This window comes from Chiloscyllium punctatum, chromosome 12 (genome assembly GCF_047496795.1).
Source record: "Chiloscyllium punctatum isolate Juve2018m chromosome 12, sChiPun1.3, whole genome shotgun sequence".
Taxonomy (NCBI): domain Eukaryota; kingdom Metazoa; phylum Chordata; class Chondrichthyes; order Orectolobiformes; family Hemiscylliidae; genus Chiloscyllium; species Chiloscyllium punctatum.
The window spans coordinates 26,727,661-26,755,497 of record NC_092750.1 but is presented as its reverse complement, the minus strand read 5'-3'; the positions used below and the strand labels follow the sequence as shown (position 1 = coordinate 26,755,497).

The window sequence follows — 27,837 nt, the reverse complement described above, 5'->3', positions numbered from 1 at the left end:
TGTATACCCATCCAGATGCTTTATAAATGCTGCAATTGTACCTGCCTCCAACACTTCATCTGGCAGCTCGTCCCATATGTGCACCATCCTCTGCATGAAAAAGTTATCCCTCGGGTCCTTTTTAAATCTTTCCCCTCTCACCTTAAACCTATGGCCTCTAGCCTTGGATTCCCCCACTCTGGCAAAAAAAAAGATCTTGGCTATCTCCACTACCCATGGGTTTGCTGTGCTCTTCCAGCCTCCTGCTTGTCTATCTTGGATTCCAGCATTTACAGTTTTTTTGGTCTCTAGCTAAATTTGCACTATTCACACCAGTCATGATTTTATTCACCTCTGGATGTTTACTCAGCTTTCAACGCTCTAGGAAAAAAAGCCCAGATTATTCAGCCTTTCCTATAGTTCAAAGCCTCCAGTCCTGTCAACATCCTTGTAAATGTTTTCTGCATACTCTCAACTGTAGAAGGTGGGGGGGGCAGAACCGTACATAGTATTCCAAAAGTAGCCTCCCCAATGTCCTGTACAACCACAACATGACAGCCCAACTCAACGTTATGACTGAATATCTCAAAATAAGGTAGATTATGTCAAAAGCCTGTGTGCTGGTATCCCATACACTTCTATCCAAAGGAGTCTGTGACCCCTGCATAAAGGATTATATTAAATGGTCACTTATATATGATGCAACGAGTAACTGATCACATTATTAAGTAGCTGTTGGGTTTCTGATATCCCCATGTTGGCTCATTGGAACTGTGACTAATGGATCCAGCCACAGCAAGAGAAATCAGAGAGGTTGTGGTGCTACAAAGACTTGGTAAATGGAGGAGAAATAAATGCATCAGGAGCGGCAGAAACATCCTACGGCTGCTGAACCCCGTCCATGTGAAGATGAAGCAGCAGAAAATCCATTTGGGATTCAATGAAATACAAGTGGCCTACAGTCTATTGTCAATGACGGGCCTGTTTCCACACTGTAGGGAATCTAATAATAAAATAATGTCACCTTCTCCAGATGACTGAAACATAGTGTCATCACAAATTGAGGATGCCCCCCAGAGCATTGCCAAAGAGATGCTTCAGCAGATGGAGCACGTTTTGAAACCTGAAGGGGTGGGTGACCATCCTATCTTGATGACTATTAAAGTGATAGCTATACGAAACTTCTATGTAACTGGCTGCGTCCCAGAAGCTACTGGGGCCCTGTGTGGGATTTCTCAATCCTAACCTCACAAATGTATCAAGACTGTTACTGATGCAATTTGTGACAGATCACACCTATTAGTCTCATTTCTCCAGGATGAGATCAGTGTTATAGTCTGGGCAATAGGCTTTGTAAATGTTGCTGGGGACCTGTGTCCAAAAACTGTACACACAAAACAGAGAATGCCATATCATAATGTGGAGGAGCCAATGTTGGACTGGGGTGGACAAAGTTAAAAATCACAACACCGGGTTATAGTCCAACAGGTTTATTTGGAAGCACTAGCTTTTAGAGTGCTGCTCCTTCATCAGGTAGCCATCTCCAAAAGCTAGTAGTTCCAAATAAATCTGCTGGACTATAACCTGGTTTTGAGAGCTTTTTAACTATATCATAATGTGGCTGACTTCATCAATAGAAAAAGGCTTCCATCCAACATACAGGTCATCTCTGATCATCAGATCACTTCTCAGAAGTCTGCACCAAGTACACTGCAACTGTTATGATTCCCATATCCTTGAGAACTCATTCTTGCATCAAAACAAGGGCTGAATGCCCTACAAGGATGGCTGGTGGGAGATCAGGAAAACCCTCTGCAATCACTACCTGTTATACAATCCCCTATCTGATGCACATTCTTCCACCAAAGCCATCACGGAGAAGAGGATAGGGCTCCTGGCTGGAGGTTCTGTTGTTTGCATCACTCTTCCTTGGCTTTGTTGCACAATTCAGACAGTGTGCACCTTATAACTCCCCAGTCATGTAGAGCACAGCATTAGAGTGGGAGAAGGAGGGAGGGATGTGATGGACATTGAACAATGGAGAGAGCAGCAGCAGGAGGAAGATGATGGCATGGAGTACGTGGAACACAACCTTCAGCATGATACAACAATCCAATGTTTGGTGTAACAAGCTAGAAAAGACGTAATTGACACTGGCTTCTAATAAATCTCAGTTGGTGGAAGTCATCATTCATTGCCTGTAAATCTGTTATTGCTCCAAAGACAAGAAGCACCTTAGCCCCAGAAGCAAATGCAGCTTTTTTTTTTGTTTCATTCTTCCCCTTTTCTGCTCATTTCAAAAATAGTTAGTTATCAACTGTTTGAAGGCTTTCCAAAATGTGCTGTTCCTGGATTGAACAATGACAAGATGTTATACAATGCGAGGTGTCAGGGAAAGAGTAGGTCTCCTTCAGACAGGCCTCTGCATGGTATGGCACCAAGAACCAGGAGTGTCTACGGTTTCATTCATATAGCTGCAGCTACCATGACAGGAGATCCAACGTATGATGATGTGAAGTGGTAAGACATTTACAAATGTGTTCTATTTCCAATGAGGAATTATTCGTGCCCCTACGTGCTCTCAGAAACTTTTGTGTGTTTCTTTCGTATGCTGTGAAAGGCTATCCCTCTCTGGTGCTGCCAGAGAAAGCCTCTATGAAATTCCCTGACACTGACACTTGGCTCTTTCTACACTGTAAATGCCAGAAATTGATACTTAGTCAATTTTTGTTCAAGTTCAATCCAATATGATTTTAGTGGAACCTGTCTTACATCATCTTGATAACAGTAATTCATGCACCTCATCTATATAAAAAAAACACACAAGAACCATGCAAAACCACCTTATCATTTCCTTCTGAAGTGTGCTCATCTCCCTAATCTCAAGAGAGACATTAGGTTTGATAAAAATATTGTCTACAACAGGAGTGATATCAATCCAGTTTGCCCAACAGGAATTGAGATGGTGCGCTGCTGAAAAACAAACCGCTAACACATCCAGATTCTGGATTGGAGGTGCTGGAAGAGCACAACAGTTCAGGCAGCATCCAAGTAGTTTCATAGAATGAAGAATGGCATCTGAGATATTGGGGACCTCAAGTATACTACTCATACTGTCTGTCATACACAAGGATGCCTTCCTTGAAGAAGCTCTCTTCCTCCCTCTACAAGAATTTCAGTGAGTCCCTCTCTCACTGCACACCCCAGGTCATCTCCTCTGCCCAGAAGCTGCCCCCACCCCCCACTCCGGCCTATCACCCTCACCATATCACCCTCACCTTAATCTCCTTCCACCTATCGGATTTCCACCGCCCCTCCCCCAAGTCCCTCCTCCCTACCTTTTATCTTAGCCTGCTGAGCATACTTTCCTCATTCCTGAAGAAGGGCTCATGCCCGAAACGTCGATTTTCCTGCTCCTTGGATGCTGCGCTTTTCCAGCAACACATTTTCAGCAGTGTCATACACATTGCTCTGTATTGGGAGATTCAGCTGGATGACATCTCATTTTGAGCCTGGTACTACCCTGACATGCTAGCTGTCTTGGTATGACAAATGACTGGCAGCACACTGATGAGGTCTGGAAGTTATGTTATTCCAGGCCAAACTATAGGCTTGTAAGTATGTTTTGCACTCAAGACACTCCAACTCCTCCCAATTACCTGCCCACTACCTACACTAAACTGATTCAACCACAATATGAAAACTTGCCTGAATTGAATTGTGACAGATATGCTGCAACACAATGTGGACCATCTTCAGTACTGTTCTAAAGTGTCAGTAGCAATTATGTATCTTGGACTGCAACCTTTCACAAGAGGCTCTCTCTCACTGATGTTAAAACCTATGGTCTAGAATTACTAATCTTGTACGCTGAAGTTACACATCATCTAAGTATGATTTCAGTAAAACAATGTACCCAAAATACTTTTAATGCAACAGAAAATGCACAGTTATGGAGGGTCTATTTTCTCGGTTCACTTTCTTCCACAGCACATTCTCAAGGTGGCAAACCATGCTTAGTTAACATTCCAAGGGCACCAGCAAACCTTCCAGCATAACAGCTCAATTGCAATTCCTTTTTAACTGAGTACTGTCAGTATGACTGTTGGCAAGTGCTCAAGCCTCATCAAACCTGCAGTCAACTCCCACAGCACAAGCAGCAACATCCCACTGATAGGTACAACAAATATTTTTATTGGTAAATTTCTCTACAGAACTCTAAACTACAAAAAGAAATGTTAAAGGATAGCTTGTTACTTACATACAAATTAGCCTAGCTGGCAGATCATATACAAATACGTTTTCAACAACTTATATTTACTTAGCATGTTGAACGTAATAAAACATCCCAAGGTACTTCCCAGACCGTTATAAGACAGAGTGTAACATTGACTATGTATTTTCACAGAAGACCACACCTGGTACTTGTGGTATTTGCCATCTCTACTAGTTTGTGGCTCTGGGTAAGGATTATTTGAGGTAGCGCATTACTACCAATTCTCCTTTATTTTTGTTTTGAATTGGGACAATCTAGTGATTAGTGACAGAGAATATACCACTGTAGAGTAACACAGATAAAGCACAATTTTTTGGCAACTAAGAATGTTCAACAATAGCAGCAAGTTCAGTGTCATTTGGACATGCATAATTGCTAGGACCTTTGGGATCTGCTCTCTCTGAAAGTTAAAGTCGAACCCCTTGTTTCCATCCATAGACTATGAGAGATATGAGTAGAATAGGTACAGCCAATGTAACATGAATATTAACCCATTCAGAACTTATATTACTTTATATAACATGATTCACATAAGGATATATAAGATCAGATAGCCAAATCCACGGTCAAAGACATGGGTTTTAAAGAGCATCATGAAGAATGCAAGTAAGGTAGAGGCAGAGAAAAATCTAAGGAGGGAATTCCAGAGCTCAAGGCAAAGTAGTCACCAAGATGCAGTTAAAATTGAGGATGCTGAAAGGACTATAATGAGGGGAGTGCAGGATTAGTAACACTGAAATGGCCATTTTGATTACCTGAAACATTTAGGGGGTGAACAACTTCAGCAATAGATTATGAAATAGAACCGTTTTCACATAACCTTGTTCACTTGATTGAATATAACAGAATTTCACCTGATCACTCAGCTCGGACATCCCGTAGTCCAACATGGAAGGCGTTAGATTTACAGTTTGGACAAGTTCATATTTGAAATTGCATGGAGTATGTGGATTTAACCATTCTGAGGCTTAAGCATTGTTCCTCAGCCTGACATTTATTCTAACAAGTTTGCCCCCTCAAAGCTTATGTGGCCTTAATGTCTAGAATTTTAACAACCTGTACAGCACACTAATGTTAATTATAATTATTACCATATACTTGGGTGCCTCAGCTAGAAAATACAAATCTAATCCCACTTGCAACAGTCTACATTTGGATAAACTTCAATTGGAGTACCCCGTTGGCTCAGCTGCTAAATGCTCCATTTAATACAGACTGGATCCTTGCTAAGATACAGATGTGGGGACCTGTATGTTGGATTTGAATTGATAGCAGCTGGATGCAGCATTAATAGTGGTTGGTCTCAGCAACTAGCAGTGAATCTGGATGAATTTCTGGGTTCAGCTTCATGAGCACATGCTGGTCGAATTACAGGTATGTGCAATGCCTGGAATTGGTAGCTCATCCACTAGTCATAAGAAATTACACTCTGCTCAAAATCTCAAAAGGTCAGCTGCTTTCTTTTTTAGATCAAGGGAAGAAACCACTTGCAGAAGTTTGCTTAATACAGTTTGCCAGCAGTCAAGAAACAAGCAAATGTTTTGGTTTTCGGACAAGGTTGGTTCCACTATATCAAAGCCCTTTATTTCAATCTTACACTTGTTCTGCAGGTGACAATACCTTACAGCGTGCGAGAACCTTCATGCTGTCGTCACTTTTAAAAAGGCAGCCTAAGCAGCCCTTCGAAGGTGCAATATGGTAGGAGGCAGAAGGTAGAGGAGGTAGGGAGGCTGGACTGGGCTGAGGGTCCATGGCTAACTCTTTCTAACTTGTTTTTCAAGACCCATTCCTTCATTTCATGTTTTAATTGCCATGACCACATAAGTGAGCATCAATTTCCTCCACCTTTGGAAGAAACTATATGTTATTGTCACCAACATTACAGTTTAATCCTCATCCTACCAATCACACTCCAGGTTTGTCAAGTGGTTCAGCGTGGAGGGCCAGGGAGTTGACAATGAAAAGATGTGCTGTGACTCATTATTAACCTTTCAAATATTAGCTGTGTAAATCCCCATTATACAGATTTACAGATAGTAATTTTGAGAAAAGCAAGACACAGCAAAGTAGCTGGTTTGATGAATCGGATAAGATAAAGACTACCTCATACCCATCCTCATTGAAGTGGAGCAGATCAGCATCCCACACTCACCAATGATACTTGCTGAACACAACAGAATGCTGAAGGCATTGGGTAGTTTGTTGCTGCCGATTAGCAGATATTGAGGCAGGAGTACAGCGAAATATCGAGTAACTTTTCCACATCTGTCCATCTTGGAATTGCCAAGGGACAGCAATGGGAAAAGAATCAGAACCCCTACAGTGTGGAAGCAGGCCATTTGGCCCATCAAATCCACACTGATCCTCTGAACAGCATCCCACCCGAACCCACCCCTCCTCCACTATCTCTGTAACCCTGTATTTCCCATGATTAATCCACCTACTTCACATTCCTGGATGCCACAGCCAATGTCTCATGGCCAATTCACCTGACCTGCATATCTTTGGATTGAGGGGGGAAACCGGTGCACCTGAAGGAAACCCACGCAGACACGGAGAGAACGTGCAAACTCCACACAGACAGTTGCCCAAGGGTGGAATCAAACCCGCTCCCTCGTGCTTTGAGGCAGCAGTGCTAACCACTGAGCCACCATGCCACCCAAGAAGGAAAGCTTGGCCCATGCGCTTATTGGAGAGTTCACATGTGCTAATGAAGGGGACTTACTGAACAAAATATAACCACTTAGAGAAAACTAACAGAATAAAAATATTGTTTGACTGAAATATATACATCGAAAGCAACATCTTAAATCAGCTTATTTGACCTTGGGTGTGAATATACTCAATTTTCTCAATAAAAACTCTACTTGAAAACATTTCTCCTCACCAAGTCCAAATGTTTTCAATTGGATAAAGCATTAATCAGTTGAACAGGCTGACATAGTGCAAATCGCCAATTTACAACAGGGTCCCAAGGTAAGGAAAAACACACATTACTCTCTGGACTGTCGCCTATAAAAATAAAACACCACTCGTATTCTAATGTGGCAATAATAACAGCTTGAGATAAATGACACACCAGCAGAACAGCTTGGTGGCTGGTTATAGGGGGACCTAGAAGGTCTCCCATCCACTCAGCTTGAATCTGGTGCTTTGGGAGGGTCTGAGAAAGAGGGAAGAAAAATAAACGATATATAAAAAAATATTTCTAACAAAAAAATGTGAAGCCACTGCCCACCTGCAACCCTAGAACAAAGTAGTAACAGTATTAAAAGATCAATATTAAAACTACAATGAGCTGTTTTCAAAATTAGAAGCACTGATTTGTTAACAATTGAAGAGGAGCTTTGCAGAAAGAGACATTTTAAACTCAGTTTGTTGCTTTGAAACAATTTCTCTGTTAAGTCTGCATTTGAAGGAACTTACCACTGGTGAGCATGCTGTGCACTTGTCAAATGCTAAACTTGCTGGAAGGACATTGTCAAATCTTGACAAAAAGCCACGGATCTAAAAGAAGGGGGAAATGGTATATTGATCACAATCTGTAAAGAGCGATTGGTTGCAGCAGTTGTAAACATCAGGGATTACTGGGACCAGAGCTGCTGCTTTTCTCCACATAAGACTGATGATCTAATCCTCCCTTTTCCCTTGCTCCTCATATGGAAGAGGAAACAATATACCACAGAAGCAGAAAATTTCAGATATAATGATCAGAAACATCCAGAGAATAAAATTGTTTTTACAGTGAGAGGTTGGTGTCTAGAATGCCAGAGAATGTGGTACAGGGCAAGTCATTGTAGCTTTCAGAAGGGAACTAGGCAATTATCTGAAGAGAAGATATTTTGAGGGAAAAGGCAGGGCAATAGGGCTCTCAGAGCAGTAGAGGACCAGCATGGACATTATGGACTGAATGCACTCTTACTGAGGTTTAAACATTCTACAATTCCATTTATTTGTCACAGCTCTTCATAACCTCAACATTATTTATAAACCTGCAAGTCCCCATTCTGTCTTCAAAACTGCAAACCCCTCACCAATGGTCATATCCTAACAAACAAACCCAACCTTGAAGAGGTTCTCCTCCTCTCTCTACAGAGATCTCAGTGAGTCTTTCTCTCACTGCACCCCCCAAGGTCATCGCCTCTGCTCTGAAGCTCTTCAGCCTTGACCTGAATTAGACTCACTACCACAGCCACATCTCCTTCCTCAGTGCTTGCCTATGGACCCACTCCGTCGAGGACATGCAGGCTCTGGGCCTCCTCCATCGCCACTCCCTTACCATCCAACGCCTGGAGGACGAACACTCAGCTTCTGCCTCAGGACCCTCCAACCTCATGGCATCAGTGTAGATTTCACCACTTTCCTCATTTCCCCTCACCCCTCCCCCCCCCCACCTTATCCCAGTTCGAACTTTCCAGCTCAGCACCGCCCCCATGACCTGTCCCACCTGTCCACCTTCCTTCCCACCAATCCACTCCACCCTCCCCTCCAACCTATCACCTTTACCCCCCACCTCCATCCACCTATCACACTCTCAGCTACATTCTCCCCAGCTCCACCCCCCCCTCCCATTTATCTCTCCACCCCGGAGGCTCCCAGACTCATTCCAGATGAAGGGCTTTTGCCCAAAACATCGATTCGCCTGCTCCTCGGATGCTGCCTGACCTGCTGTGCTTTTCCAGCACCACTCTCTTGACTCTAATCTCTGGCGTCTGCAGTCCTCGCTTTCACCTATATCCAGACAAACAGTCAATTTTGCTTCTAATCCTTCAGTCTTAAAATATCTAAAATGATTTGCAATTTGTTAGCAACAGCCTAATGGTGGTACTGAACAAGTTCAAAAGCAGTTCTTTACTTTTGTATTCCTTTTCTTCAGATGTAAAACTAAGGATGGTAGAAATATCCCTTGAGCATAGGAACAGGAGAAGTAGCTGCCCATGCCAGTTCTGTAATTCACGGAGATCATGGTTAATCTTCAAGACCTGCACCTTCCTTTGCCTCATACTCCTCAACAACATCTACAGAAGAAAACCTATCATTAAGGTTTAGAACTAACAACTGATGCAGCATCATCAATTGATGCTTTCAGAAAAGAGCTTCAAACTGCTATCAATCTTTGTGAGAGGACTGTTTTCTAACTTCACTCCTGAAAATCTAAAAATGAGAGGTCAATGCATGGTCTGTGTCTTTTCAAACAGCAAAAGCCGCTTAACTCTATCTAGCCTACTTGTTCCTTTTAATATGCTAAAAGCTTTTATCAAATTACACATTCTGAATTTCAGGCAATACCCTCATCTTTTGGCTAATTCCTCCTTATGGAATGAATAATCATTAGCGTTTGGGAATCATTCAGGTAAGCAGAGTTCCTTAATATCTTTCCTACAAACTGCTCACAGGACTCCAAGTGTGGCCTTACCAGGATCTTAAATAGCTCAAGTATGACTTCTGCCCTCTGCAATCAGTCCTTTAGGGAGAAGTACTAGGGCTCCTTTAGTCTTCTGATTATTTTCTGTACCTGTTTGTGACATTTCAATGATGCACTCAAAATAATTTTTCTATATCTTGTTGCAATTGTATACTTCCTTAAAATCCAACCAATTCGCATATTTGGGTTTGTAGCTTTCTATTTCATCATTTAACTTAGCAATAATTATTGCGAACAGTCAAGGCCCCAGGACAGATCCATGAGGCACATCAAATACTCACACCCTTACCATTATAGTACATGTCCCAAATTGGTACTTAGTGTCCTCTGCTGCTCAACCCATTTCCTAACCTGGTCAAGACAACCTTCAACTCCATGAGCTTCAAAGAAATCTTATGAGGACTTTTGATGCGCTTTTTGGAAATTTACATAAATAATACCCATAGAGATTCTCCTGTGAGCAATCTTGGGCTCTGTATCTAATAAAGGATGTGGCGGATGAAGATCTTGTTATATGAGAAGTGAGTGAAGTCTCTGGGTCTGTACTCGATAGAGTTTAGAAGGTTGAGGGGATCTCACTGAAGCTTTCAGAATACGAGAGGCCTGGACAGAGTGGACGTTTCCACTCATAGGAGAGACTATGATCCTGGGTTAAAGCCTCAAAATCAAAGGATGACCCTTTAGATTGGAAATGTGGAGGAATTTCTTCAGCCATAAGATGGTAATCTGTGGAACTAATTGCCTCAGAAGGCTGTGGGAGTCAAATTATTGGATGTATTTAAGATAGAGATAGATAGGTTCTTGATAAGTTCAGGGGGAAAAAAGGGTTATGGGGAAAAGGCAGGAAAATGGAGTTGAGAAAGTTCAGCCATGACTGAATGGCAGAGCAGACTCAATCGGCTGAGTGAAGTAATTCTGCTTCTGTACCTTATGGTCTGTCCATTAATTTTGTTATTGTTTCAAAAATTCAAACATTTCATCAAACATGATTTACCTTTCAAAAATCCAAACTTGCTCTCTGATCAGCTTAATTACAAATGCTTAAGTATAGGCTAGCTATTAATTTCCCAAATATATTGGGCAACTTACCTAAAATTGTACATTTTTTTTCTCATGTATCTTAAATAGTGAAATTTTCTAAATTAAATGGAAAGTTTACGAATTGGGAGCATTTTGGAAGATTATAATTAGGGTATCTGCAATGCGGCCACTAAATGTGGGCATCAAGGTCCTTCTGGATTCCACACCAATTAATATCTGACCATTTATTTATCTTATACTTACTTCCAAAAAGTATTGCATCATTTTTCTTCAGACATTGAACTAAATCTGCCACCTATCTGTCCACAGAGAAATAGCTGCAAGTGAAATCTCATAAGTAGGCATGTGCAGAGCTATATTCTGATGGGGCAGTGTAAGATGTATGTTCCCCACAGTCTAATTCCAATTTTGTATTCACCTCAATAATGACAGTGGAGCATAATTTCAGCTCAAAAATCAGTTTTCAATTTACAATGACTGTATTGAATGTATTAAATAAAATCATTTCACTTTCTTTAGGGCATACTGACTGCTAATTAAATCTTGCTTAACCAAATATATCAATTTTCTTATGGCACCACCTAGAGTCCTGAGATGTCACTGCCATCAAACCCAATCCTGCTTTTTTTTAAAAATATGATTTTCAAGTATCATACCAGAGCTGAACAGGAACTATTACAATCATCTATTCAACAATAAAATAACACTAATTACTGCCAAGAGAATTAAACACTCAATCAAGAGAAAATAAGCAAAAGGAATTGGGCAGTCTTTTATCAAGAGTGTCACCCGAAAAATGCAGGTTAATACTGTTTATCCCTGAATGTAGTTTTTTCTTCCTCGACGTTTAGCTCTGATCAGATGTAGCTTGAGAACTTCTACGCAGTAATATTTAATGCATCAAGTCCAATGACTAACTCACTGTGGCCCAGAATAACAGCAGTTGGTTAGGTGCCCATAATTATACATATGAAGTGTTTCTGACTTCAACCAGGTTACCATGGGAACACAGTGGCAGAAAATTGCTTCCTATAAGAGAGAAAGTTGAAATCACCTCACAAGACTGCAATGCAGTTTGTGATAATCGTTTGTAGTTTTAAAAAAATTATTCACAGGATGAGGATGTCGCTGGGTGGGCTGGCATTTATTGCATATCCCTAATTGCCCAGAAGGCAGTTAAGAGTCAATCAAATTGCTGTGTGGTGTGGGGTCACATGTAGGCCAGACCAGGTAAGGATGACAGTTTCCTTCTCTCAAGGACACTAGTGAATCAGATGGGTGTTTCCGACAATCAGCATTGGATTCATAGTCATCATTAGACTCCAGATTTTTATTGAATTTAAATTCCACCATCTGCCATGGCAGGATTTGAATCTAGGCCTCCAGAACATTACCTGGCTCTCTGGATTAACAGTGCACCAATAATACCACTCAGCCATCGCCTAACGATGTATGTTGCCTACCTACTCATGGCCACAACGGTTCAGCACATGGAAAAACTATTGGGAGAGCTGAAGGATAAAAAAAAAATCAAAACGGGATGCTCACTATTTAAAACACTCCAATATGCTTGTCTTTTCTCACTTTTTAAGAATTTCTACCTGCTCTTTAATCTCTTCCAATTCTTATATTTAATAAGTATAGGATATTTTCAATAATGTCATTTGGCATTCAACCAGCACTGCCAGGAATACAAGCCAAATAATATACTTTGAGACCCATAATGAAATCACTACCCAGAAAGTGCACTTCTCCACAAATGTCAATAGTATCACTATGGTGAATGTCCGCTGTAACACCGATCTAGCTTTGAAAAACCTGTAAAACATCTGGGAACTAAAGAGGAATGGCTGCCCCAGCATGAAAAATAAAGTATCAAAGCTTTCTTTTCAATACTTAAAACACCTGGAAGGGATTTAGTTATTTATTTGTTGTTCATTTCAGCAATTTGGGCTTCACTGGCTGGACCAGCATCTATCATTTATCTCTGGTTTCCTTTGAGACATTGGTGATGAGCTGCCTTCCTGAACTGCTGCAGTCCATGTGTTTCTGTCCTCAATGCCCTTAGGGAGCAGGGTTCCAGGATTTTGACCCAGGAAAATTGAAGAAACTGCAATATATTTCCAAGGATGGTGAGTGGCTTGGAGGGGAATTTGCACATGCTAGCGTTCTTATGTATCTGCTGTTCATGGTGATGCTCCCATGTGTATCTGCTGCTTGTATCCTTCTGGACGTGTAGTGTGTTTGGAAGGTGCTGTCTAAGGAACCTTGGTGAATTTCTGCCGTGCATCTTGTGGATAATGCACACTGCTGCTACTGAGCACTCCCAAAGAAGGGAATGAACTTTTGTGGATATGCTGCCAATCAATCTGGTTGCTTTGTTCTGAATGGTGCTATATTTCTCGAGTGCTGCTGAAGCTCACTCCTAACTTGCGCCTTGCAAATGGTAGACTGACTTTGGAGAATCAGAAGGTAAGTTACTTGCTGCAGGATGCCTAGCTTCGATACACTTTTGTAGCCACAAATATTTATATAGCTAGTTCAATTCAGTTTCTGGTCACTGGTAACCCTCAAGATATCGACAGTGAGGGACTCAGTGATAGAAATGCCTCTGATGGTTAGGTTCTTTCATGTTGGAGTCTGTAACTGCCTGGCACTTGTGGGGTAAACACATCCAAATGCAGCAAGACGAGTGGCAAATTACGAGTTGTTTCAGTATCTGGGGACTCATAACATTGTGAAATCATCAGCGAACATCCCCACTTCTGATGGAAGGTTATTAAAGAAACATCTCAAGATGTTTGCAAGGAACTCCTGCGGAGATGTCCTGGAGCTGAGATAACATCCATAACCATCTTCCTTTGCACCAGGCATGACTCCAACTTGATTTCCATTGATTCCAGTTTTACTTGGGTTCCTTCAAGCCACATGTCTTCAAGTGCAGCTTTGATGTCAAGACAGTCACTCTCACCTCACTTCCAGAATTCAGTCTTTTTTTAATCCATGTTTTAACCATGCTTTACTTAGGTAAGGAGCTAAATGACATTAGTCAAATGCAAACTAAGCAACAGTGAACAGGATATTGCTGAGCAAATGCTGCCTGATAATATTGTTGATGACCTCTTCCATCACTTTATTGATGAGGCAGTAATAGGCTCGGCTGAATTGACTCAGTTTTTTTGTGTATAGAGCATCCCCAGCAATGTTTCATACGGTAGATGCCAATATTTTAACTGTTCTAGAACAGCTTGGTTAGCATGCAGCCTGCGCTAATATTTAGTGCTAATACAAGAATGTTGACAAGGTCTCTAGCCTTTGCAGTATCTAGTGTATCCAGCCATTTTTTTTAAATAACATGGAGCAAAATAAATTAGCTTCAGGCACTGCTGGGAACCTCTGGAGGAAGCCAAGATGGATCATCCACTCAGGAGTTCTGGCTGAAGTCTCTTGAAAATGCTTCAGTCTTATCTTTTCTACTTATATCTGGGCTCTCCCATCATTGAGGATGGGTATTTATGGAGCCTTCTCTGCCAGTAACTTGTTTCAAAGTCCACGATCATTCATGACTGGTTGTGGCAGGACTGCAGAGCTTAGATCTGATCTATTGGTTGTGGATCACTTAGCCCTGTCTTTTGCTTGCTGTTTTTGCTATTGAAATGCAAGCAGTCTTGTTTTCTAGCTTCATCAGGATTGACCCTCATTTGTAGATGTGTATGGTGCTGCCCCTTGCATGCCCACTTGACAACTTCACTAAATTAAAATTGATTCCCTGGTTTGATGGTCATGGTAGAGTGGGGGAAAAAAAAAACAGGCCAATAGGTTGCAGATTGTGTTTGAATAAAATTCGACTGCTGGGCCACTGCATCTCATGAATGCCCAGTCACGAGTTGATAGACCTGACTGAAATCCATCCAATTTAGCCCAGATATCATGCCACACAACACTAGTGGAGGGTATCAATGTGAAGACAGGCCTCCATTTCTCATTCTTACCAATACTATCAGGGACAGATGCATGTGCAGCAGGCAGATTGGAGGAGATGAGGTCAATAATCAACTCGGCTGTGCTTTTCTTTTCCAGCACCATAGTTTCCGACAAAGATGAGGTCAAGTTTGTTTTTACACGCAAAAGATTGAAGAACTATCTCCGCAAACAAGAAACTTAAAAGCTTGGAACACTACCAAAGTGAAACTCTACTCATGTTTATTGCAGATCTGTCAGTTTAACATCAGATGTGGGGCAGTTACTGGAATTACTACCAGGGATAGAGTTTGAGAATTATCCACAGTTGTAGTGGGCCAAATGGCCTCCTTCTGTGTTGTACTTATTCTGCAAGTCAGTGAAGTATGATTTGATCAAAGAGCATGAAATGTGAAAGGAAGGCATTTTTGATTGTCTTGATTGAAACTTTTGATGATATCGTAAATCAGCTCAGTGCAGGGGTATTTATTGATGGTGTCTAAATGTCTTTTGGAAGTCCATTTGATAAGATTCCACAAGATTAAAAAAAAAGCACATGGAGGTACCATTGGGATGGGTTGATGATCAGTTGGGAAGATGACAGAGAGTAGGAATGACAGACTGTGCTCGTTGGATGGGGGCTTGAGTTTTTTATCATATATATTAAGCACTTAGACGAATTAATTTATCTGAAGCACTTTGTTCGGTTTTGGAATCACAGCGTACATTCAACAAGCTTCAAGAGTGACATGAAGACAACAGGTTCGGTACTTAATTTGGTGGGGAATCTAGAATAAGAAGACAGAATCTTCAAAGTTATCATGGCTGGGCCAAGTGAAATTAGCAAGACTGACTCTGGCATATTTTCATTTCGAATGGGTAGCAATGGAAATGGATCAAAGATGGGTATGTGGAATTGAGATGCAGTTCAGTCATGACACCACTGAATGGCAGAACATACTCAAGCAACTGCATGATCTACTCCTGTTCCTGTTAACGAAGTGCACTTCATCTTATTCAGCAATAAAGCTATACTTGACAAGTTTTATCACCAAGATTAACTCTGATAAAGGAAAGTGGTTCTTAAAAACAAGTCACAATAAACTTCCACAAAAATGGCATAATTGAAAAAGATGTCATAAGAGATCTGTCCCTAATACCTGTGCCTCGAGCACAGTGTAAGAGGTTACCCACCTGATGAGGGACAAGTCCTAGAGATGTTGGAGGCTCATTGAGCCGGTCATCGCTGCTGCTGGCGACTGCATACCCACTATAAAGCCAACAAATGGTGCTGTCAAATTTCTTAAATTGAAAACGAAAAGTTAACAAGTATCAAATCTAGTTGGCCTGACACCAGAAATCGCACAGAAATCTAGTGGAAACTATATGATAACTTCAAACATAGCAAACAAATTCAACCTTAGAGAAATTATTCTTTAGGATGTAAAAGTAGGAGAGGGAAAATGCTCTCAATGCTGGGAAGCAGAGGAATCTTGATGTACAGTTACATCAGTCATTAAAAGGTGGTATAAATGTTTTTAGTGGAATGGAGATGGTTAAGCAGTGACCTCACTTTGGTCTCCAAGATTATGAAGGATTACAAGTAAGTAGATTGTGATGGATTGCTTGCATTGGTCAGTGAGAAGACAGCAAAAACGCAAATGTAGGATACTTATCAAAAGAAGTGAAAAAGTGATTTTTAGAAAATGGTTCTTTGGCACAAACCCCAGTTTTGACTATTTGAAAAGAAAAACATTAAAGGATACAGACTGCAACATTAATTAAGTTTATAAAAGCTGAACAAAATAATCCACAGCAAGTCTACTAGTAAGACGGTGTTAGAAAGCTACCTGGGGGCATCAGTAGCATCTATGGACATCTTTCAACTAACTGTGGCAAGCTGTAATCACACATTTTAATTATGTCCTCTGTATTTCAACATTCACATTTTAAAACTACTCCAGTAGAGGGAACAGATATAACTAGTCAGAAACTGCAGACTTCTGCAAACATTTAACAAAAGCAAACATTTCAAGATCTACATTCCCAGCTTGTCAATTACAGAGGCATTTAATTAGAAGGGCAATTACATACAATCCTTTAGCTTACCCTTCAACATGTTGCAGTATAGAAACCATTAATTCCACGGCAAGCGCTCCAGCGATCATGGCCAGACCAGGCCGACTCACAGTGCATTGCTGGTCTAGAGTACGGTCTCTGGTTGACTGACAGAAAAGGCAGTAAATTATTCCCATCTTGACACTTGGTTGTTAACAATTACCATCAGTTTAGAAGAATATCAAGATTTTTATCTTTACACTATAGTTGGAAAACAAAATGCCCTTTCATTGAGCCCTGTGCTGTATGCAACATTCTCCAGAGGGCAGAAAGTTTACAGCTGAACCTGATACCTAGAAAGTGTCACAAGATGACTGAGCATCAGCACTAATCTGTTTTCTTTCTTGGGAACTCTCAGAACTTCTTCCAGTGATCTGCCAGAGTTCAGAAATATTATACCTGGATTCAGGCAGAAACTTGCACCTTACTTTTTTCTGTGCACTGCAAAATACAGTGACATTAATGCCAAGTTATTTTCGTAAAACAAAAAAGAAGTTCCCTGACCAGACAAACAGGTCACAGAATAACATCTCCCGAACCGCAGAAACTTAGCTTCCAAATTCTCATTTTTCTGAACTAATCTGAACTCAATATGATGTCTTAAGTGCTATGTGAGGCTTTGTTGGTTAAAACAGTGAATGGATTGGGTAGAGGTCAAGAGAAAATATCATTGAACTATGGCAGAAACTATTTTTCACATACGCAACTTACATCTCCAGGTGCGACGACGTCATTACAGAAGTAGCAGCCTAATTTGTGGCCAGGAATGTTTGAAAAGAGTGACGAGCCTGCCAAGGAAGAATTGACGGTAGCAGCAACGAGAGCTGGTTCGCCGGATTCCTGCTTTGGCCTTTTCAAGCCATGTCTCATCACGACAAAAGTATCAAAACCCAATGCTGCATTAATAACTAACTGCAGGCAAAAAAATACATAATTTACATTCATGTTTAACTGTATTTTCATTTTAAAATAATAAATATCTATCTTGTTATTTCTTTGTCCAGATGGAGTTTTATCAAAATAAGACACATACTATGTTTTTGAAAGTTTTATGAAGTGGATTTCAATTTTAGCACATGGGTGATTATGGTGGGAGCACCATCTTTACTGCCAAAATCCTATCTACACTCTTATTTTCCAAACATCTGTAAGAGTATTATGAATTTTTAAAATATGCTCCAATAGTTTTACATGAAGTGCAAACAAATGGATAGAACATAGATAGATGTCAATAGAACATAGGACATAGAAAAGTACAGCACAGAACAGGCCGTTTGGCCCACAATGTTGTGCCGAAGTTTAATCCTAATGTAAAATATAGTAACTTAACCTACGCACCCCTCAATTTACTGCTATCCATGTGTTGGTTTGCATGCGTTAACAGTCCTGATCAGATTGTTTACCCTAGCCCAATACCTCTCAATCATATTTTAAAATTCAGATATCCAATCTAATCTTGGATGATGTGGATTATGCTACAACCACTAAAAATGGAAAGGAATTCTACAGCTGCATTACTCTCAGCTCAAAGTTTCACTTGCACTTCCTTCTTCCTATCTCTCAAATTTAATCTTTTTCTCAATCCTTTCCTATTAAAAACACAGTCTGTCTATGTGCATGCTGGCAATTTGTTTTGTTGTTGATAGTAGGAATGCTTTATCTATTCATAGGAAAGGTGAATTCCCACAAGATGAATAATGGATATAATGTTAACAATAGAATTAGCAATGGCACACATAACATTCATGCAACGTAACTGTCACATGCCCTTACTCATAAGTCGAGAGTGTGGTGCTGGAAAAGCACAGCAGGTCAGGCAGCATCCGAGGGGCAGAAGAATCGATGTTTCGGGCATAAGCCCTTCATCGGGAATCAGGCTTGTGGGCCAGGGAAGCTGAGAGATACATGGGAAGGGGATGGTGGCGGTGGGGTGCGGGAGAGAAGAGAAGAGGTAGCTGGGAACTTAATAGGTAGATGAACGTGAGGGAGAAGGTGATAGGTCGGTGGAGAGAGGGGGTGGGGGTGTTGGAGTGCTTAGATGGGAACGGTGATAGACAGGTCAGGAGAGCGGTGCCAAGTTGGAGGCTTGGGACTGGGATAATGTTGCTGGAGGGGAAATGAGGAAGCTGTTGAAATCCACATTTTTCCCGTGTGGTTGCAGGGTCCCAAGGTGGAATATGAGGCATTCCTCCACCAGGCGTCCGGTGGTAATGGTTTGGCGGTGGAGGAGGCTCAGGGCTTGCATGTCCTTGACAGAGTGGGAGGGGGAGTTGAAGTGTTCAGCCACGGGCCGGTGGGGCTCGTAGGTGTGGGTGTCCCAGAGATGTTCCCTGAAACGATCCACAAGAAGGTGCCCAGTCTGCCTGACATATGGGGGAACCACATCGGGTGCAATGGATACAGTAGATGACATTGGCAAATTTCTGTCAAATGTGAAACAATTCTCTGGAGCCTTAGACAGAGGTGAGGGGAGTGGTGTGGGCACAGGTTTTGCTCTTGGTGCAGTGGCAGGGAAAGGTGCCAGGAGTGAGGTGTAGGCTGGTGGGGGGGCATGGACCTGACAAGGAGGCAATGGTCTCTCTGGAAGGCTGATAGGAGTGGGGAGGGAAATATATCTCTGGTGGTGGGGTCTGTTTGGAGGTGGCAGAAGTGACGGAGGATGACGCGATGCATGCGGAGGTTGGTGGAGTAGAAAGTGAGGACCGGGGTTTCTGTCCAAGTTGAACTGGGAAGGGTGGGTTCAAGGTCAGTGGTGTGGGAAGTGGAGGAGTTGCGCTGGAGGACATTGTCAACCATGTGGGAAGGGAAATTGCAATCTTGGAAGGAGGAGGCCATGTGGGATTTTCTAAGGTGGAATTGGTCATCCTGGGAACAGATGTAGAGGGGGCAAAACATAGATTCTCCAGCTGCTTGAATGCTGCCTGACCTGCTGTGCTTTTCCAGCTCTCGACTCTGATCTTCAGCATCTGCAGTCCTCACTTTCTGCCCTTACTCAAAAGCATTACCAACAGCACAAAGTCCCTCATTATCATCAACAACTTTCAGCTCACCACCAACAAGACCTCAACCAGATCTGGACTAGCCACATCAATAGCAGGACAGAGGCTGGGATGAGTGTCTTACTTTCCTACCCAAGATCTTATCAGTTCAAGTCAGGGGAGTAATGGAATGCTCTCCACTTGCCTGGATGGGTACTGCAGCAACAGCTAGAGGTTTGACACCATCCAGGATAGTTCAATTGGTCAGTGTCCCTGTCTCCTGGAGTCATTATCAATTCTCTAAATAGTCGGAGCACAATGGGAGCAGTACATATCAACTCCAAAATGCACTAAATCCACTATAGCAACTCATCAGGGTTACTTTGATAGCAGCTGCTTCCCACTGAGGGCAACACCAGCAAAGACACAGGAGCACTGTTACTCCCAAGACCTTTGCAAAGTCATTGTTCAAAAGTAAATGGAATAAACATTGGCCTTGATACCATCCCTATAGTTGACCAGCCTGACAATACTAAACACTTTGATTTAAACATGGAAAATGGAGTCTTGAAATAAGCAAGGCAAAACTCCTGGTACCAGATCATTAACTTCAGGACAATTGGAACAGTAAAAACATGGTTCAAGTGTGTGGCATTTTTGTAATCCGGTGTATATATTTTTTCCATTTTTAAACTTGTAAGTGAGAAGAAAACTGGTCACTCAAAAAGGGGAAATATATCCTAAACTAAAGGATTTACTTCCAGTCTTTCGTCACCAACTCTTTCTACATCAACAGAACTTGGCCACTGAGCCACTGTTGACAGGTAGTGAATTGAGGTGCTAATGATATTGTACCTTTCGTTGACTGGCTGCAATGACTGTGGGAAGCCAGCGACTCTCCCGTGTGTCCATGAGCAGGAAAATGACATCATGTGAGCAAATGAGTTTCTCCAGCTGTTCAACATCTTTCTGAGCCTGTTGCATCGTCACTGCAGAAAAATTCACCGGGTGACCTGGCATCGGTATGCTTAGGTTAAAACCTTCCACTTTCTGCAATAATGAAAAAGTCCACAGTAAGACACACTTGCAAGGAATTGCAGAAGAGCTGTATATGATTATGATCTATCATGCTTGAAAGTTACCCCTGGTTTTGCTCATGGAAGTTAATGTATGCTAATTATGTCATTGACATATTAACTGACATTGAAGTTGGGGGAAAAAATTCCAGGGACTAACTCCACAAAACTACTTTGTTTCCAGAATCTACAATGCCATCATTGACAAATAGAAACTTTGAAATTTGATACAACACTTCATACCAGTAAGCATGGAAAGAAGACAAAACCAAAGTCACAACAGGAAGGAAGGATTGTGAATGGGAAACCTGTGGACTGTGGAAAATTTTCAATAATTAGAAAGGTATTGCACTTATAATAACACCGTTCACCTGCTCAGGGAAGTCTCAACATACCCAAATTCATTTATTTTGATGTGTAGATGCGGTTTTGGAGGCAAACACGGCAATCAAATAGTACAAATCAAATGAAGATCTCACAACAGCAATTGAAATGATCTGTTCATCTCATTTTGGTTAAAATATTCAGAGAAATCTCTACTCTTCCTGCAATCGAAAGATTTTACCACATCCTTGATGTGGTGAAGTGTATTCATTTATTGGGGAATTGAGATAGTTTTGAATACTGCCTTCAATGCAGCATAGCAAGGAGCCATTGTTAACGTCTGAGCCCAGTTATCAAATAGAACATACTACTGAGGCCTGACAGTAACACCCTTCCATCCAGTCAGAAGGTTGGTTGATCAAGATCCACTCTAGGGCTGACTCATCAGTATAATACTGAGGTAATTGCTGTACTTTTGACGAGATTGTGAACCAAACCTGTTCAAACCTACCAGTTTAGGTGGACACAAAGTATTCCATGGCATTACAGTCTGAAGAGACTAAAGGGAGCTCCTCTTGCCCTGACTAAGTTACCTCAAAGTCAACACACCTCAAAATAATTTAAGCTATCACTTATCTCGCCACCATCTCATTTGCCAGAAGATAACAATGACTATGCTTTAAATCAACTCATTGTTCCATTTTGGGACATCCTGCTGTTGTGAATAGCATTTGAAAAATACAAGCTCTCCCATCCTACTTATCCAGCAAAGATTTGTCAAAAGCTAGTAGTTAACAGGAACCAGGGTCAACTCCCGTCTCCGATTCTCATGCCAACTCAAGCCAGTTGTCTGGTGAAAGCTTTTTCTTACAGTGGACAAACTTTAAATTAAACTCAGCTTTTAAAATAAGCATCAGTTTTAGTATGAATTTTGCGTAATCAATCCATCACTTCATTGTTTCAATGTAACATAAACAATTTGTAGCAGTTCAATGCTTTAATACCTTGACACAATTTGAACCATTACACTGTGGTATAAATATGTTATAATATTGTAAGTTGCTATTCCACTACTTTCAAAATGAAACGTCAAATGCAGGTAATACACTGTATTGGCATGCAACAAAATGAAGATCGCATGTTACAAAATAAATTAAGCTATTTATATATTTTTTCATTCTTTTCAGACGATCAACATATTATGAATACATTATACAGAAATACATTAAAGCAGAGTTCTCTGCCAGTGCTATAAAAAGTCTCAGATTGGTATAGAAAATGCAGAACAGATACACAAGGCAGGAATTCTTACTCACCAGGAATGAACACTATAAAGTACATATGGTAACTAAACAAGTGCTTTGCAAATCAATAACACCGATTTCACAATGCTTTTATACTTCCAGTTAACTCTGTGTTATTACCAGAAAGTATTGTTTACTTTCCTAAAAAGTGTCAGTCAGGTATTTGTTTCACAAGTAAACGTCATAATTCAGGATTATCAAAAAAAAAACAACTGCATTAAAAAACACTCAGTTCCATTCAGAGTTTGTGATGTGTGCAATTTGGAACCAAAACACAGATTCTACAGATAGCCAGTGGTGAAATACTAACCGAAATTTAACAATATGTAATTAACCAAGGAGACAGGAAATTATTGAACTGTTATTCGCTTTATGTTGCTGTGCCATCTCTATATCAGTGCAAAATTTGCACTAAGTTGGTTGAATTGTAGCAGGAGTCCAAATTCCTCTACAGAATTGGCCATAACTGCTTTGCCAGTACGGAAGAATTCAACACAGGTCCAACCTCTGTTTGGCACTGCATATATTTAAGCAATACCAGCAAAAATATATATTTTTAACATATATTTGAAACAAATTTACAATTTCATAATGTCAACAGCATTTTCAACTTATTAAGATAAATAAAAGACAGTTCTGTTTTATTACTTGAGTATATACAGCATAAAGATATAAAGAGAATGAATTACATTTAAGGTATGTTCGAGTACATCAGTGTCAATATCTGCCAATACAGACCAGAGGTAAGGCTCACCAACAACGCTGGAAGGGTTAGGTCCTTACTTTCTTAATGCTCACAGCAACAAGTTTCTCAAATTGAGCAAGTAATAATGGGTGTGGGTATAGTAATGTATTCAGTGGAAAAGAAACGGAAATTGTGTTCTTATTTTGGTAACTTGGGTCAGAAACAATGCTAAACTTAAATAAGAGTAGTTACATAGCAATTAGAGCAGAGAATTAGCGAGAGTGGACTGGGAAAGGCGTTTAGTAGAAGACAGTTGAGAAACAATAATAGATATGTAAAAATATAATTTATGACTCAGCAAAAAAAAATCCCAGTACAAATGTAATACCTTATTCAAAAAGGGAGACAAATAAAAAAAACCCAGCAATTATAGGTCAGTTAGCATAACACTGGAAAATTACATAGTAATTTACAAATGATCTGATGGTAGAGCATTTAGAAGTGTACAATATAATCAAGCAAAGTCAGCATAGCTTCATAAAGAGAAAGTCATTCTTGACAAATTCATTCACGTTCTTTGAGGAAGTAACAGGCAGGATAGTTAGAGTGGAACCTGTAGGTGTAACATATTTGAATTTCCAAAAAAGATATTAGATAAGGCCACTTAAGTCAAAAAGTGTGGCGCTAGAAAAGCACATCAGGTCAGGCAGCATCCGAGGTGCAGGAGAATTGACATTTCGAGCATAAGCCCTTCATCAGGAATGACTCTCATATTCCTGAAGAAGGGCTTATGCCCAAAACGTCGAGTCTCCTGCTCCTCGGATACTGCCTGACCTGCTGTGCTTTTCTAGCGCCACACTTTTCGACTCTGATCTCCATCATCTGCAGTCCTCACTTTCTCCTGGTCACTTATTAAGCGTCCATGCTATTGGAGGTAGTATATTAGCATGGATAGAGGATTAGCTAACTAATGAGAGAAAGACTGTTGAGATATATGGGGCATTTTCAGGGTGGCATCATGCAACTAGAAGAGCGCCACAGGGATCTGTGCGAAGGCCACAATTATTTGTGACATGGTGGTTCAGTGGTTAGCACTGCTGCCTCACTGCACCAGGGACCCAGGTTCAATTCCAGCCTCGGGTGACTGTCTGGAGTTTGCACGTTCTCCTTGTGTCTGCGTGGTTTCCTCTGGGTACTCCGGTTTCCTCCAACATTCTAAAGATGTGCTGGTTAGGTGAATTGGCCATGCTAAATTGCCCATAGCATTCAGGGATGTGTAGGTTAGGTGCTTTAGTCAGAGGAAACGTAAAGTAACAGTAGGGGAATGGGTCTGAATGGGATACTCGGATGATCGGTGTGGACTTGTTGAGCCAAATGGTCTGCTTCCACACTGTAGAGATTCTATTTATAACTTATATTTAAGACTAAATTGAATATACGATTGCGAAGTCGGTAGATGACAGAACAAATAGTGGGTAGGCAAATAGGATGGATGACACAAACAATCTGCAGAGAGACACAGACAGGTTGAGTGAAAGGGCAAAACGTGATAGAATATGTAGGAAAATGCGACATTATGTTCCTCTAGCAGGAAGAACAGAAGAGTTGAATATTAATTAAATGGAGAAAGGTTGCAAAAAGTTACAGCAGAGAGGTAATTGGGGATCTTTGTACATGATTCACAAAAAGCTGACATCCAAGTTCAACAGGAAATAGAGAAGGTAATTGGACAGTTGGCCTTCATTTCCAAGCAAATGGAGTGCGAAAATAGTGAGGTCTTGGTAAAACTATCCAAACACTAGTTAGATGATAGCATGAATCTTGTGAACAGCATTTGTCCTGTATCTGGCATAGGTCGCAGTCCAGAGGGGGCTAGGATCTTATAAGAAATTGAATAGGTTATACTTCTATTCACTGGAGCTTAAAAGAACGAGGGAGACCTTATTGAAACATGTAAGATTTTTAGGAGATTTTACAGGATAGATGTGGAGTGGTTGCTTCCCTTTTCGGAAGAGTCAAGGTCCAGAAGGCATAACCTCAAAGTTAGGGGTCACCCATTTAAAACAGAACAGAGGAGGAATTTCTTCTGATGGTGGTGAATCTGTGGGATTCTTTAGTACAGAGAGATGTCAAAGTTGGGTTCTTAAGTGTATTCAAAGTTAAGATAGATTGACCAGTGAGGCAACCAAGGATTATGGGCATAAACCAGTAAAGTGGAGTTCAGCATCTTCAGATTAGCCATGACCTTATTGAATCATGGAGCAGATTAGATGGGTTGAAACCTACTTCTGCTCTCATGTTTTATTCTAAGACTAATGATTTTAGTTTGAGAATACATTTCCTTGCTGCTTATTAACATATTTTAATTTTAGTGTTTTATTTTTCTGGCTCAATATTGTGTGTTTGGGTTTGTTTACTTTCGGTGTTTTGAAATGGCAGTGGAGAGTGGCGACACCAAATAACACTTTTCACTGTATTCGTAACAAATACTTGGGTCAAGAAATAAATCAAATCAAATTAAAATGGCTCAAAGAATGCACTACTGCCAAACAACTGCTTACAAAATCCCTTCTTCCTCTAAACTGCATCTGCTACTTCCAAGTTTGAGATGAATAAATGAAACAAAGGTTGTTTTTGTAATCTTAAATAAACTGATCATTAGTACCAATGCAATATCAGAACACATGAGCTAGTAGTAGTCTGGTTTTGTTTTGTGTGTGATGCATGTTCTTTTAATGTATCTTATTTGAGTCCTTTAAAAGGCACAACGGTCCTGTTCTACTGGAGCCAGCACCCACCCCGCTTTGATATTTTACACACATTGCCAATCTTAAAAGGTTGCTGGAAATACTATTTATTTATTTATCGTCAATTTATTTTGTTACAAAATGCAGTGAAAAGTGTTGTATAGTGTTCATCACTTAAAGCCAAAACGCAGAACACAAAAGCGGAAAAATTAAAAAAAAGAATAAGTGTTCAACTTTACAGTCCTTTCTAAGTGGTCCGCCAGGGGCCCAGTGATCAGCCAGAATGTTTACAGGATCTTGGTTGCCTCACTGATCTATCTATCTTAACTTCATATAGCTGCTGAGTCAAACCTGCAGTAGATCCCTCCAAATAAGTATGTTAATTTATATTTACTGGTAAGGTTTTGGACCAATCAAAGTGAGCATTATAGTGTGAGGAAACGGAAACATTTTTGGAAACAGTAGCAAACAATGAATACTCCCACTACCAACCATGTATAGATGAATTTGTTCTACTATCTTATACAAAATGAAACACGACATTTCCACAGTGCTCAACAGGGGAGATGCAGAAAGGGCAGTGCCTTTGGTTGGGACAGTCAGAGACAGAACTAGGGGACAAGCTCAAAATTGTCTGCTACTTAGTTTGAGAATAAGAGGATATGAGGATTGTACAGCAAAATGACCTACATGTGTTTCTATCTTCCATGTTCCTACAAGTGCTGAAAGAACTTGCGCCAGCAAAAAACTGATATTGAACCCTCTGATACAATGGAAGAGAAAAACCTTATTAGCTTGCTTATTGGGCCTGGATTGCAGCTGTTCGAGAAGGCAGCTTATCATCTTCTCAAGGGCAACTAGATAGAGGCAATAAAATGCTTGCCAAGCTAGTGACACCTTTGCCCCACAAATATTTTAAAGAATGGCCGTCTGCTCAAAGAACCTGTCCCGATGCCCTAGAATCTTGGTTGGAATATTTGTAAGCAATAGCTTGAATGTTGTCTCATGTGCTATTGGTCATGCAAATAAAACTGCCAAATAGGTAAATTAATGAGCTCATAAAGAAGTGAATTATCATAAAGCATAATAATCACTGCAATCAATTTACCCTACCTGGGCGGCATGGTGGCACAGTGGTTAGCACTGTTGCCTCACAGCACCAGAGACACGGGTTCAATGCCTGCCTCAGGCAACTGTCTGTGTGGAGTTTGCACATTCTCCCTGTGTCTGCGTGGGTTTCCTCCGGGTGCTCAGGTTTCCTCCCACAGTCCAAAAATGTGCAGATTAGGTCAATTGCCCATGCTAACTTGCCCGTAGTGTTAGGTAAAGGGATAAGTGTAGGGGAATGGGTCTGGGCCGGTTGCACTTCGGAGGGTCGGTGTGGACTTGTTGGGCTGAAGGGCCTGTTTCCACACTGTAAGTAATCTAATCTAATATAATATAATCTAAAAGAGATAGACTAAAGATATAGGAGACTAATTATGAGCTTGTAATAATCCTTTGTAGTCACATCTCTCTTTGATGAACAATACAAAAAAAACCTCAGAACTGGATGTCTATTTGAAAGGAGAGATCACCAATCAGGAGATGTAAGTTCTACTACAGGTGATCAAAAGTCCATTTAGGAATCAGTATGTTCGATACTTGACATGAAAACTATTTTATGATGAAAAATTGCAGGTGTGTTTGGACATATGCCTAGTGATTTCTGGAACACAAATGTATTTAATTATGCATAATTATTAACCTTAAACAATAAAACGCTTTCTAAAAGAAATTTAACAATTAAACAAATACAAATTTCAATCAGCAGCAAATGCCCATTTGAAAACTTAAGAATAAGACATGCAAAAATAATAGGAACAAAGGACAGCAACTCAAAAGAATGCTCATGGAAGATGATATCTCTGAGCATTTCACAATA

General features: G+C 40.7%; 1 protein-coding gene across 2 annotated transcripts in view; it reads right to left on the bottom strand.

The window, feature by feature from the left end:
• Positions 1–27,837, bottom strand: part of atg7 (ATG7 autophagy related 7 homolog (S. cerevisiae)) — a 137,501-nt gene that overhangs the window by 63,688 nt on the left and 45,976 nt on the right. For both annotated transcript variants that reach the window (XM_072582168.1, XM_072582169.1), the window contains 5 exons: positions 20,633–20,827; positions 17,511–17,711; positions 16,791–16,906; positions 15,876–15,951; positions 7,682–7,762 (listed from right to left, as the gene is read on the bottom strand). In XM_072582168.1, the coding sequence (XP_072438269.1) occupies positions 7,682–7,762; positions 15,876–15,951; positions 16,791–16,906; positions 17,511–17,711; positions 20,633–20,827 (669 nt within the window). The remainder of the gene's footprint in view (positions 1–7,681; positions 7,763–15,875; positions 15,952–16,790; positions 16,907–17,510; positions 17,712–20,632; positions 20,828–27,837) is intronic.